The following is a 15,124-nucleotide window of genomic DNA, read 5'->3' on the forward strand; positions in this document are numbered from 1 at the left end:
TTTATACCTCATATCTGATTTAATAGTCCATGTGTCCCCATATATACTCATATGCAGATTTCCACAAGGTGACTAGTTGGAAAAAAAAAAAAGCATGCTGTTGTGTGTCATGATGCCATAATGTCTAAATGCATGCTAAAAAGAAGGTCTGGCAGACAAATCTAGACCATTAACACCTCATAACACTCAACATTTCTCTCTTTAACAACCCCAGCTGGTCTCATCAAGGCTGTGGTGGTTTCAGGCGTGCAAAACCAACGGCCTAGTAGCGGGTTGTGTCTTATGGAAAGCAGGCAGAGGCACAGTGACATTTTCCCCACATGCAAAATCATGCAAAAGGTAAATACTGAAGCAGCGGAGGGATACATACAGACACTCTGTGTGCAAGAACATGGCCGTCACCTCCGTCATGTCCTTCTCGCAGAAACACCCGCCCACTTTTTGCGACACCGCGCTCTGATTGGAGGAGAGTCACGCACCTTGGCTTCTCATTGGCTCTCCCACGGGTCAATCACGGGCTAACTTCAATGACGTCGGTGGTACACTGGTGTACGCTGGTAACGGCTGGGTGGACTGTATAGTTACTTCCAACATTAAAATGGGACTAAATGCGGTGGATTTTAAGTAAATAAACACGTCAATTTCAGCGTGATTAATTAACGCTTCTTAATTAACACATTAATACGTGTGGAGGTCGTTTGAAGGGGTCTATTTTCGGCTTTTTATCAGCGATATTTCAGGGTAAGTGGAGTGATACATTTCCTTCCTGCGTCTTTTTTCTCCTCAAACAGACACAGACGTTAGCGTTATTATTATAAATATAGATAAAGTAAATAAGCATAACTGTTGTGATTTATATCTGTAGAAGAATAGGGTTTAATTTGAATACAAAATGTCCGTAATTGTGATTTAAAGTAGTGCGTGTTAGAGCTCGCAGTGTGTCAGGAAGGTAATGGCTGTCGGTTTGTCGACTCCTAACTTGAACATTGTGAAATGGCCTGTTTAGTGTTTAGAGGAGCTCGTCCTTTGCAACCCTGGTTGTGTTGTCTTAAATAAAGGTATATATGGTTAAAGAACAACAGGACACACTTGATTTATATATATTAGCTTCCAACCTGTCAAATTAGACCCTGTAAGGGTACCTGTCTGCCTTCAGTGGGCCTACTCCTCAGTCTCCAGACTCCATCTGTCATAATGTGTTGTAGGTATACAGACATGATATTTACTACTTTGCTAAATGTCTTTTTTTTTTTTTTTTTAAACCGAGTTTATTTCTGAATTTTGTTAATACAACTCTGACAATCCATTGCACAAACATGTTTGAACTGATAGATATCCCACCCATGACAATCACAGAGGACACTCAAAAAGGGCACTCAAGTGTGCAAAAATAATATAGATAATTAAATAAAATAAAAATACAAATAAACATAATTTACTACTTTGGTAAATATCATTTTATTAATTTTTTTTAAACAGAGTTTATTTCTGAATTTTGTTAATACAACTCTGACAATCCATTGCATAAACATGTTTGGACTGATAGATATCCCACCCATGACAATACCCAGAGGGCACTCAAAAAAAACAACAGGTGTACAAAAATAAATATAAATAAATAGATAATTAAATAAATAATGATAAATTGTTAGAAGTCTAGGACAGTACACCCTATCATCTAGGGCACCGACCTGCATAAAATAAGCACAGGAGTTAAGCCGAAGAGTTGAACACAAAGATAAATCAGGGGTCCTTCCAATGTTTCGTTTGAAATATTCATGGTCAAATATATACACACAGATACTGTATCCATATATATATATATATATATATATATATATATATATATATATATATATATATATATATATATATATATATACTCGGTTGTGTTGTCTTAAATAAGGGTATATGGTTAAATAAAAAACAGGATGATTTCATAGTGGTATTAGCTTCCAACCTGTCAAATTAGACCCTGTAAGGGTACCTGTCTGCTGTCTGTGGGCCTACTCCTCAGTCTCCAGACTCCAACTGTCATAATGTTTTGTCCCTACTTTGGTAAATATCATTTTAACCGCGTGCAGGACTCCTCATACCAGAGCTAACATGCTCAGTAGTTTAATGACATTAAGGAGACATATAAAAGAGAGCTATTGTTCAAAAGCTGCTCATCCAGCTGCATTTTTCCAGCCTCCAGAAAAATGATATTCTGGTTCAAGTTTGTGTGCCTGTTAGTGACTTGATGAGATTGTAGTACAAAAGACTCACTATATTAACAGTGCCAGGTGGACAGTGCAAAAGGGCATTTGCATGGCTTTATATACTGTATTCTTTAAAGGTATCATATTGTAAATGTGAGATTTTTATGTATTTTATATTATAAAGCAGGTTTAAGTGATATATAAATACTGTGAAAGTATCAAAACACGCAATCCATGGAGAAATGCACAAAGCCCGTATTCAGAAATTGTGCGTTTGAAACTAACCGTTGCGATGTCACAAATATATAATATTTAGACCATTTCACAGTTTTAAACGTAAATATACTAAATGTGTCCCAATTTATTTCCTGTTGCAGTGTATGTAAATGACATCAGCTGACAGGGTGTAAATATGGACCCAAGCTGTTTCCTAGCAACGCAATTTCGTTGCCATTCCGTTGAAATGCGCTAAAACGGAGTGTTTCAGACAGAGCATGAATACAGGTATATTCAGACAGACAGTATGAGAAAAATAATGTGTTTTTTGAACATTAAAGCATGTAAACATGTTCTAGTAGAAACCCAAAATACAAGCAGGAACCTGAAAATGAGCATGATATGTCCCCTTTAACATATACTATTAGAGCATCCCAGTCAAATTAGGGCACCGATTTATGGGGTTGTATGTATGCATTCAGTGCACTGGAAATCAGCAGCCATGATTTTTTTCTGTGCCATCCCAGTGTTAGATACTAAAGCTGTTGGGCAAGAAGTAGGCCAGTTTGACAGAGTGACACACACCACTGTGTGCCATCCCTGCAGATGGGTTTCCTATCAACATCGTAAGGTAGTACACACAGTCCCACAGATTGAGAGCATAGATGACACATTTCAACCAATCAGTTCTCTGCCAGCAGCCTGTTTATTGTGATGTGTAATATGTGGTTTTGGATTTACTGCTGATTCCTTATTTCTAGAAGTCAAATATTCCCATTTCTCTACTTGCCTCACAGCAGGATCAACAACTTGGCTTCCCAAAAAAACCTTGCTATAGTATCATCAGCAGAAGTATTTTTCTATTATAAAACGCTTGAAATAACAGTGTTGTTGAAACTTGCAGTTCCTATGGGTAAGACTTTGAGCTGACAAAGCTGGGAGTGGTTGCCAAGATGAACAGAATTAAATCATCCAAGGGGTTTCTCAAAGTCCACAGCAGCAATTCCTTAAGATTGAATTCAGATCTTGAATTGTTAGCATCATTTGGGGGTATATGGGAATTTGAACTTTTGTCTCTCGTCTCAAAAAAATCTTAACAACAAGATAGGCAACAGATGTATATTATAGCAATACACACTTTATTTAAAACAAACTGTATTTTCTTTGCATTTTGCAAGTAATGTAAAGAGAGAAGGGATCAAAATAGATGATTTTTAAAATGATTGACCTAGACCAGGGGTCAGCGACCTCTACTATCAAAAGAGCCATTTTAGGCAACAAAAAAAAAAAAAGAATCTGTCAGGAGCCGCAAAACATTTGAGCATTGTGATGAAGGTAACACAGTTTATTGTCTAAGTATATAGTATTTAAGTCTAATGCAGTGAGGGCCCAAGTGCAAATGTACTACGGAGTATTAGGGTCACATTGAGTGAAAAAAATCTGAGATTTCCAGAATAAAGTCATAACTTTACGAGAAAAAAATGCCGTAATATTACGATAATAAAGTCATAACTTTACCAGAAAAAAGGCGTTATATTACGAGAATAAAGTCGTAACTTTACAAGAAAAAAGGCATAATATTACGAGAATAAAGTCATAACTTTACAAGAAAAAAGGCGTAATATTACGAGAATAAAGTCATAACTTTACGAGAAAAAAAGTCGTAACATTACGAGAAAAAAGTCGTAACATTACGAGAAAAAAGTCGTAATATTATGAGAATAAAGTCGTACCATAGACCTACAACAATGATAAATAAAAATGAAAATGTAAAAAAAAAAACAGTTATTCATTTCCCCTTTTAAAAGTCTGCAGGGAGCCACTGGAGAGGGGCTAAAGAGCCGCATGTGGCTCCGTAGCCGCAGGTTGCAGACCCCTGACCTAAACATATAAGTATAAACGGAAAGGAAACGCATGTTACAGTATACAGTAAATGCAGTGGCAACATCTTTCATTCCAAGTTTCAGTCCTCTATGTTGGTTGAAATACTTCAGCCGTGTCTAGAAAGTTGTGATTTATTTTCTCAACTTCTCAAAGATATACCAGGATGATAAGATTTACATTCCTTGTATCTCCTTTTGATTCAGTCAAGTGGAAGAGGTACAGTAAGACCTCAGAGGCTTCCATTGATTTGTCTGTTAATGGTAATTTTATAGCAAGACATGAGGGGAAAATAATCCAAATTCAAAACACTTTAATGAGACATTTAAAATATGTTATTAAAATTGTTTAATTGGATAGGTATTATGCTTTGAGTTAATGATTTTTGATAGCAGTCAACTTGTAATTTGTCTCATATATTGTCTTTATTCTTTGGTGGTCACAGCAGCTTATTGTCAAGTAGAGACATATTACACAATAACATAGAACATGACATTTATACAGAACTGAAAACACTGTATGTTTTCTAAAATTCTTGTCAGGTCAGGTAATGGTTCAAGGAATGATCAGTCGGTGTGATAATCTGAAAAGTGGCAGATTTAGTCAAAGTAGATGACGCGTAGAGCTGAAATAAACAAGTGGTTGATCAATTAGTTGGTTTACACAAATGTAGTCAAATTATTTTTGATAATTAAGTCATTTTTAAAGGGCGACCCACCATTTTTTTATATCATTTTGTAGCTTCCCTGTGGTGTTCCTTATGTATTCAAATCTGATCATTAAAATTTTGGTCAAAGTATGTTTGTTTGCATGTCAAAATGCTATTTTCCCAAGCCCTTCTAAAATCTTTTTCTGCATGATGACGCTGCTACATATACAGTATATATACATCCTTATAGTCAGTGTATTAACGTTACATACAGTAACTTGGATGACGGTCGGCACGCTCCCAGTTTGGAGAAGCAAAAAGGAGTACCGGCAGGGAAGCTAAGCAATGTACTGCTGTGTGGATGCCACGTTAGGTCGGATCCAAAGGAAAATAGCACATACAAACTAACCAACTGATGATTTAAGACGTTTAGGGAAGTAAACTTACATTTGGGTTTTGAACTGATGGTCGGGTGAAGAAAAAAAAAGAATTTGTAAATGGAAATTTTAATGGACATTTTCACTATTTTCTGACACTTTCAGACAAAACAGTGGATAAAATGATCAGCTGTTAATCGATAATGAAAACGATAGCTTGTTACAGCTCTCTAATGTAGGCGCTTGTAGGCGACATGACTATATTAATCTTCCATCACTACATGTTCCTTTTTATTGTCAGGTGAAAGGTTGATGCAAAGTCACAAGACTACGTAAGAGCAAGTCAACGCTGTCCATCTATCGGAAGTGGAGATTGAGCAATAAAGGCCGTCCTAAACCGCTGTCTGAGAGCTGTGGATGGGCAAACCCCACTGCAAGTCACGTTTGAGGCTCCGACCATTTATCTCAGGGCTTTGGCACATTTCATTGGCTAGTGCATAATCCGCTAAAGGTCACAGCCACTAATTACACTCCTCCAAAACAGACAGATGCCTACCCTGAGCTTGATTGCGCTCTCCTTCATCAGAAGAATATTCAACGGTTGCATAACCATCACTTGGACAATCTGAATAACATGTGCGTGTCTCGTTTTTTTTTTTTTTTTTTTTTTTTACTACCAGGGTGACCAAATGCACGCCCTCTATAAGATAATGAGGCAAACCTGGTGGAGCCAAAAGTCATTCATTTTCCACTATTATACACTTCTATCTAGTGTCTTTACTTGTTAACAGTCTTTTCTGCTTCTTTGGCTTCCCGTATGTCACAGAGCAAGCTTGGTTTCAGCTCGATGCAGGGCTCAGTTTTAGCCAAGCGGCGACCTCATTATCTTGGCATCCAATCAGTCCTCCGGCCAGCTCCTAATTGAGCCATCAGCGCCTTAAGGGGGAATAGGAGGGATGAACGTGTCAATTACAGTAATGAGGGGGCAGCCATGCAGAGGGCAGTCAGGGAGAGGAAGAGGTTAGACCGAAGCCTTGCAGTGTTGCCCCATTCTGGTCAATTCACGGCTAATCAAAGATTGTCGCTTGACATTGGCGAAGTCAGTAGTCAGTAGGGAAGAGCTGTTTTTAATCATTTTTCCCTCTCGCAGTGGGATATGTCTACATGTTGCGGTAATTGTTTAGAGTTGGTGCATTACAGTTGCAGCTAATGAATGATCTATGATGATGTCCAGCACTGCTGTGAATACAGATATATAATGTATGAAAAGTGCAGCGCAAACCAAATCATACATGATTATGTCTTTGGTGTGCTGTGTTAGTTTTGCAGGCTGTCCAAATGAATTGCTAGTCTGTATATAATGTTGTCTGCTAATGGGCATCATTAGAGGGATATAAACACTTTAAGGTCTCTTATCATTGAAAGATTTGTTGTTTAAACATCTTATAGCATTAGTTGTGTTGACTATAAATGTACTTTTTTTGACATGATTATTAATCCAATAAATTGGCCGAGTAGGTCCGTCTACAGCCGTGATTCCCAACTGAACATGCTTACATTTAGAGGGTACCTGCACAGTTACTAGGGAAGTACCTGGGAAAATTGTGGAGTAGCTAATGAGCTAAAAGAAGCTATGATATACTGCTGCTGAAACAATTAGTCAATCGTAGGAACATTTTATAATTGTTTAAGTCATTTAATTTATCATGCAAACATGCCAAAGATTCCCTTTCTCAAATGTGAGGATTTGCAGCTTTTCTCACTGTAAATTGTCAGTAGGGGTGTAAGGATGCATCGATCTGGATCTATATATTGATTCAATATCATCAACGCAAAGTGAAAACAATCGATACATAACATCATCTTTAAGATACACCTTTATTTTGAAATTCCCATGGTACATGTGTGTCACGATTTCTGTCCAAGCAGACCTCCTTCCTACAGAACCCAGTAAAGAAGCCCAGTAGTAAAATTGTCATATTTCAGTTGCTTTTTGTGCATTTATATAAATGTAATGGATTGTGTTAAATGGGCATATGATATTGCCTCACATTGATCGTAGACCCCTGAATTTAATCGAATAAAAATCGGTATCAGTACAATATTGTATTGTGATGAAACATGTGATTTACACCCCTATAAGTCAGACAAAACAAGACTTTTGAAGACTTCACATTGGGTTCTGGGGCATGATGGACATTTTTCACTTTTTTGTAACAATGCATGGACTAAAATGTATTATTTGATCCATGAAATGTCAAAAAAAAAATTATAATGAAAAACATTACAATGTCTTTTCCTAGCCCAGAGTGACGTTTTCAGATGTTTTGTTTAGTCTGACTAAAAGTCCAAAACCCAAAGTTATTAAATTTAGTAATGTATATGACAAAGAGAGGCAAGCAAATCCTGCCATTTGAGAAGCTGGAAACTGAAAATGTGTTTGCATCTTTTCACTCTTTTTTTCTTCAAAAATTGAAGCCACGATAACCACAAATTGTCCAACTAAATTGTCACAAGAACCAGTAACACACCAGCTGCGATAGGCTGACTTTCCTCAGTTTTCAACCAACCTGAGTCAGTTGTAACAACTTAACACCAAATACTAAAGTAAAACTTTTTCTCTCCCGATGCTGTTTCTGATTCCTCAACTCTGATACCGAGTAACTATCTGATATCAGTGCTCTTTTTCTCAAAGTTAAAATCTGCACACCTCACTAAATTGAATTCACTGGAATCATTTGTATGTAGGGTAACATGAGCATGAGGCCAGGGAGTGCTGTGGTGACTGAATTAATAGTGAAAGTGAAAACATAGATTTTTTTATAATGACAGACAAATAAACTGTATTTATTGCCGACACCTGATCCACTTAATAAGGTCAGTATTTGTGCTGATACCGATCCGGTGTATTGAATCAAGCAAGAAAAGTGAAAATAAATATGGTTGATACAGAGGGCTAAAGTTTCATGTGCAGCTGTTGACGTAATACATGGCACTGATAAATGACACTGAGATTTTTAGAGTTGAATCTAATATGCTGGCTTTTATTACAACATCTGATTAATTCTCAAGCTGGGCACTCTGAAGTGTTGAAATGTGGTCTGTGGAGGCCCCATGTGCACTCCACTGGCGTTTTAAATTTTTCCGTCTGGCCTAACAGCAATCCCACAGGAGAGCACGGACATGGAGGGTCAAGACTAGAGGGAAAACGTAACACGACTGCCACAGGGATGATCCTATGTGTAGGAATGAGAAGGGGTTTTAGGGATGCTAATGTATTTAGAAAATGTAAAAGTCTTGTTTGTTTCCAGTTTTCTCTGCAGCAGTGCAAAATGTAGCTTTGGGATTCATTTGCAGTCACCGTCTCATTTTCACCTCCAGAGGTGTGGTTTACCCATCAAACCAGTTCATATTTCTCCTTTGATTATGGATATTATTCACACACATACAAAAAACAAATCAATAATGTCAAGCATGAAGTCAAATAAAATTATCCCTACATAAAAAAATGGAGTTACCATCAAAATCATAGTGGAAGCAAGCGTTGGTGAAGATTGTTCACACGTACATAGGGCTGCAACTAACTGTTAGTTTCATCATCAATTAATCTGACAGTGATATTCTCATTTAATCGTTTTGTCAATAACATGTCAAAAAAAAAGTGAATAATGCTCATTATTGTGTCCCAGAGCCCAAGGTGGTATCCCCAAATCAGAATAGCAGGAAATCCCCATATTTGAGAAGCTGGTCATGTTTGACATTTCTGCTTTGAAAAATGACTGAAATTAAAAATCAATTAACAAAATAGCTGCCAATTAATTTTCTGTCGATTGACTAATTAATTGCTGATTAATCGACCATTCCTTTCAGCTCCAGGGAGCGCTTGATTTAACGTACCAGGGCACCCTTAATGCAAAGCATCAGCATCACAACTGACCAAGTTTAATTAACTGTCGAAGCTAGAATTATATTATTAACTGTGCAGCGCTACTGTGAACTTAAATCACAGTTGTAGATGTATTTAAAGGAAGGATATGTGCAGCTGTATATATTACTGTTAGTTAATTAGCATTTATTATGAAGATTAAGTGACTAATTTGTAATTCTAGATACAATCAAATGCGTCGGCAATGTATAATGATGTCACGTTGACACACACGACTGAGCAAAGAGAAACTGTTGTTACTGCTGTAGTATATCAATTTAAATATTTATCCTTGCCACCATTAAAAACTCCATCTGAATCTTGGCATAAAGCTTGTTATACCTGCAGTAAAACATGCAGGAATATCACTTTGGTATCAATTAATCATTTGACTCCAACAGCTCAGGTCGTGTGTAGTAACACAACCAAGAGACTGACCAGTTTCAAATCTATCTGTAACTCATGCAGAGGCTCTCAAGGCTTTCTTATTCATCATTTGTTCATTGTTTTCATTTCTTATTCATAACTCTCAGACCTTCATGTCGAGGAGGATTTCAAAGTATTGCCAATATAAAGAGTACCAAACAGTGATTCAGCCTGCACACAAAGATATGTGAAGCCCTTATAGTCATCAGTATGCCTCCTCTGATGCCATACAACTTATGGACTGACACTTCTTAGATCGCTTCTGAAAATTTTCTTGTGTGTAAATATGATCTAAAACACTAATGGCCCATCCATACTGAGTCCTGTTCACTGACGTCCCTTTTCATGTAGAGCTACTCTGATTTTCCTTGAAAGAAAAATGGCATTGATTGTTTAAGTGTTGACGCTGAGTGGCCCTAAAGGGGCTGAAGCATCATGCGAGTGGAAAAACATGCTGACCTTTTGCTTGTACGTTCTGATGACTCTCAAGTTTTAAAATTTAATAATCTATTAACCTTCTCAATCAATTAGCCTGATCCTTTACCCTGTAACATGTTTAAAAAAATACTATGACAAACCTTTATCATGAATTTCCCTAAAGTGATGTCTTCAAATGGCTTTTGTGGCTGTAGTATGTATAAATCATCATCTGCTCCACCGCCACTGACCAGTACAGTGTCACATAACTATAATCTATATTGTTGGAAATTTATAGGACCATACATAGTGCGTAACTTTTTCACTTTGGTAGTATGTAGGGATTATTTGGACACAGCGAGAGAGAAGCAAAAAAAGTCACCTTTAAGAAGCTGTTACTGATTTTTAAGCTTATTTATAGGAGGCCGATTAATCGATTATCAAAACAGTTGGGGATTAATTTAAAGTGGCAGTAGGCAGTATATTTTTGCCATCATTGGGCAAAAATTCCATAATAACCTTTCAGTATATTATAATTCAAGTGTTTTGAGAGAAAACTAGACTTCTGCACCTCCTCATGGCTCTGTCTTCAGGCTTTAAATACTCTAGCCCGTGACGGGAGACTTTGACCAATCACAGGTCATTTCATTGAGAGAGCGTTCCAATTGGCTGTGCTCTGGTCATGTGACCGGAACTTGGCATTCCTTCACCAGATTTCACGCAGCGACGTCACAAACGTTCTCATTTTACAGCTGAACCGTGCACTACAAGATGATTCTGAAAACATTTGAAGCGAGAAATAGGCATTACAGTAACATAATATTAATTCATATTTGATCAGCGCTGCCTAGTTTGACCGTTTGGTCGGAGTTCGCGAGTGATTGACAGCCGGCTCTCATAGACGGCAGTTGGACAGGGGACCTCAGATCAGCTCTGATTGGTTGTTTTCCTCCGGTCTGTGAAATCTTGTAGATGCCGTTAGGAGCACTGGAGGACACCAAGGCACATGATTTTTTTCAGGTTACCTGTTTCATGTACTACTGTCACGATATAACGACCATTTTATAAAAATAACTTTTTTTAATCATATTTGCTCCAATCCCGCTTACTTCAGCTTTAATAGTTGACAACTAATCAATTAATCGTTGCAGCTCTAAACCTGATTTGATTGTAATGTTGTAGATCCATATGATTAACAAAAATATCTTCTGCAGCTTTACCTGCTGAAGTGTATTTGAGCGAGATACAGCGCTAACTTCTCCTGACTTTTCACTATGAAGGCTGAAAGAGAACGTCTCAAAGCATGACATCAAATCAAAAATGTATTTAATTAAGTGCCTTCGGTTGGAATTAACCAAATCATTATGCCAGTGCATTTCAGCTGTGATTCTGGTACACAGTGTTGTTTGGATAGATACCTTAGTGTGTGTCTGTGACCCCCTGCTGTCATAATCAGACAGCATTGTTGTCTCTGTTGTTTTCAAGTCAATTTAGATGAATTACTTTTGTCCTTTTATTTCTCACATGACAAGAATATGATGATTTATCGATTCATGAATCAACAGACATCGATTTAATTTCCTCACACGTCTTGTTTTGACGTTTGTGTGATATTTGAGTGACCTTTCTGTCTCTCTGTCTCCTGCAGGAGAGGAGCGACGTCCTCTTCACCACAGCAGCTGCAGGGGAAGTTTGTCACTTTTGTCCCCGTTGAACAAACAATGAACTGAGGACCTCCACGCTGTAAAACGTCACACATCTCTGCAGCACCCACTCTACGCGCTCTCGCCGCCCGCCAGCAAAAGGGGTCGACAGCGTTGCCTCACCACACCTGGGCAGAGAAATGTGTGTGTGCGTGTGCCCTCGGATGCATGACTGTGTCTGAGTGCTTTTGGGCTGAAGTAAGAGGTAGTAGGCTGCACTTCCTCTCGCACCCTCTGAGAGGCGCTTCTCCACTTGACTGACTACGACATTTGTCTCCACAACTGCAAAGCATCATGGGTAGGAAAAAGATTCAGATCCAGCGGATCACCGATGAAAGGAACAAGCAGGTGAGTCTTAACTTAGTTTTCATCTGTTTCTCTTTTCTGTGGCTCATTTTTATGGGTGAGGGCTGCAACCAATATGTGTTTTGATAATTTATTATTATGACGATTATTCCGAATAAAGTTAATACATTTGTACAGGACATTTAGGACTTTGAACCTACATACTTTTTTGGTACCTGTTAAAATATGTCTGTAGTATAGAAAACTTTACAGTACCACAAGTTTGTATTAATGACTGATCAGAATTATAATCCTGTATATTTATTCTTTATTTTATGATTTTAAAATGTTAGTTATTCTGTTTAGATGCACCAATAATCCCTTTTACGTTTTTGTTTTGTAAAATATCAGTTCATATGTTCTTAATACGGCCAAACTTAATTATATTGATTGAATCAGAGTATTGTGTTACGGGACTCTTGATTTAGAAATTGAGTGATCAGTTAAGTTGTCTTAGAGACTTATATATTTATATATTAATTTTAAAAAATCAATACTGCTGTTGTACATTACATTTTATCAAGACATTTTCTTTCTAAAACTAAAATGTAGTATTCTCCAAGGAGTACAGTATAAAAATGTATTTTATACTTTAATTAATGCGATGAATAAAAATAAATTTAAGCCGTTGTCATTCAAATATATTTGAAAAATATGGTTTCCATGTTCATGAAAAAGCTCCGAGGCTAAAAGAGGCTGAGCGTCAACATATTAAATTCAGGAATAATGTGTTCAGTTTACTGATATTTATATTTACTGAGGTTTTTGTTATCTTTCACTGCCAGTCCGAGGTGCCAGGCAGATTTTATATTTTGGAGGAACTCAGCTGTCTGGAAGTGATTCACAGATTTATCTCATTTATGAAGCTGCTCTATTTTTTATTTGGTTTTATGCTTGTCGTGTCATTGTCCAATTCAAATATACATATTTGCTGCAGTGAAAGGTCTCAAATACTCGATAGCAGCAGCAGCAATTTGCCTTTTTTCAGCTCCATTTGTTGTTTCCTTTCTCCTCACAAGTCTTCACTGCATGAGGCTGCCACCCCACTTCACAGTAGGGACGGTGTTGGATGAGTGATGAGATAAATTTGGGTTCTGCCAAACAAAGTGCTTTGTCTCACTGCTGAAAAGTTAAATTAGGGTTTCATCACACCACAGAATATTTTGCCTGTTTTTTTTTTTTCAATATCCACACTGTCATGTCTTTTCCATGAGTGCCTTTTGGCCTCTCTGCCATGCAGCTCGGGTTTGTAAAATGTCATATTGATGTTGTTCTTCAGTGGCCCATCGTTTCTTCCCTGACCAACGTCTTTCTTGTTTTCTCAGTTATGTCGGATGAGTAGTCGTATAAGAATGTTAATTTGGTATTTTTAGGGGTTTTTTTTCCCGGTTGCTCTGATCTTAAACTCTGCAGATGGATTCTGGAAACCATTTATACAGTTAATACTGAACATGTTTCACTTTGAATCATCAGTTAAACTGTTGCGACATAAGACATTAGAGGAATTTGTATGCAGAATATATTAGTTGATAGTGTCACTGAAACATGGTTAAATTACTCAAAACAACACAACGTTTTGACAAATTTGTTGATATAAAATATGTTAATCTGTGTTAGACCAAGAATTAAACATTTAATTCCATTTGAATTCAGGTTGTAACTGCCCACCTCACCATTGACCAATTGGTTAATTGGAAACCAAGAGTTGGTCACCACGTCCTCTGTGAATTTGACTTCTACTGTGGCACCGAAAATAAATCTATTTCCATTCATCTCACGACCAAAGCGTGTACTGTATGTACGATAGGTTTCTATATGGACCACATCATCTAATGGTGATGGCAGAAACAGCGTTAACTCAATCACATTCCTTGTCATTTAAAAAAATTAAACTACATTAGTCCACTTCTTTTTATTTTAAGTTGTTCAGCGCAACATCAGAGAATCAGGGCTAAAAATCATATCAACAAATGTATATAACTGGTTGTACTAATAACGAAACCTATTGTTGGAGTATGATTTAAAAAAAACAGAGACCAGTTATTGCTTGAAGGCCAATGCCTGACACTATTATTTCATGGTTGCGCTAGTAGTTATGAGTCATAAAAGGTCCACAAAAACAAGGATGCTTCATTATTGATGCTGAAAACTGTCTCCACGATCTGTTGGATGTGTTCCCTGATGTGTCTGCCAGTAATGTGACTGCATATATTTTCTTCATTACTAGACACCTGAAAGTTCACACATCGTCAGCTTCTTCTCCTGAACTGTGAATTTCATTTTGATTTGCAAGTCTAGACCTCTTTGTGTGTTTATCACAGAAGATCTAAAAATAATATTAATATTTATCTCAATAGCAGAGTGTTAACCCTGAGAAAGAGAGACTGGAAAATGGAGGAAAAGTATTTCAGACCTTCAGCGAGTTTTTAATAAAGGGTGTGTACTCGCATACCTTTTTTGTTTTTTCCTCACCCTCTGCCCTGTTTCACCCTCCCAAACTTCCTCTGCCGTTTTCTCTCAGGTGACATTCACAAAGCGAAAGTTTGGCTTGATGAAGAAAGCCTACGAGCTGAGTGTATTGTGTGACTGCGAGATCGCTCTGATCATCTTCAACCACGCCAACAAGCTGTTCCAGTATGCCAGCACTGACATGGACAAGGTCTTGCTCAAATACACAGAGTACAACGAGCCTCACGAGAGCCGGACCAATGCAGACATTATTGAGGTAAATCCATCACATCAGCAGAGTTTGTGTTACAAGTGAGTTAGCTAAGATTGACAGTTACCATTGAGTTTTAGGTCATCTAAAGAAATGTTTTCCTGTGATGAAACATGTATTATTACAGGGAGACTTACCGTAAAACAGAGATAAGAAGCCAGTTAGTATTTATGGACGTTAACAGCTTCCTCTTAAAAGTGGAAGCCAGAGAATATCTGGGAACTTATTAACTGATTTATAAAACTCCACACAAACTTAGTGACAC

The 15,124-nt window shown here is 37.4% G+C and overlaps 1 protein-coding gene across 5 annotated transcripts in view; it reads left to right on the forward strand.

Annotated features, from left to right (window-relative positions):
- Positions 1-529: 529 nt before the first annotated feature.
- Positions 530-15,124, forward strand: part of LOC141755036 (myocyte-specific enhancer factor 2D homolog) — a 33,633-nt gene continuing 19,038 nt past the window's right edge. For all 5 annotated transcript variants that reach the window (XM_074614589.1, XM_074614591.1, XM_074614592.1 and 2 more), the window contains exons 1-3: positions 530-741; positions 11,741-12,143; positions 14,662-14,865. In XM_074614589.1, coding sequence (XP_074470690.1) covers positions 12,090-12,143; positions 14,662-14,865 — 258 coding nt within the window. In that variant the 5' untranslated portion in view covers positions 530-741; positions 11,741-12,089. The remainder of the gene's footprint in view (positions 742-11,740; positions 12,144-14,661; positions 14,866-15,124) is intronic.

This window comes from Sebastes fasciatus, chromosome 17 (genome assembly GCF_043250625.1).
Source record: "Sebastes fasciatus isolate fSebFas1 chromosome 17, fSebFas1.pri, whole genome shotgun sequence".
NCBI lineage: Eukaryota > Metazoa > Chordata > Actinopteri > Perciformes > Sebastidae > Sebastes > Sebastes fasciatus.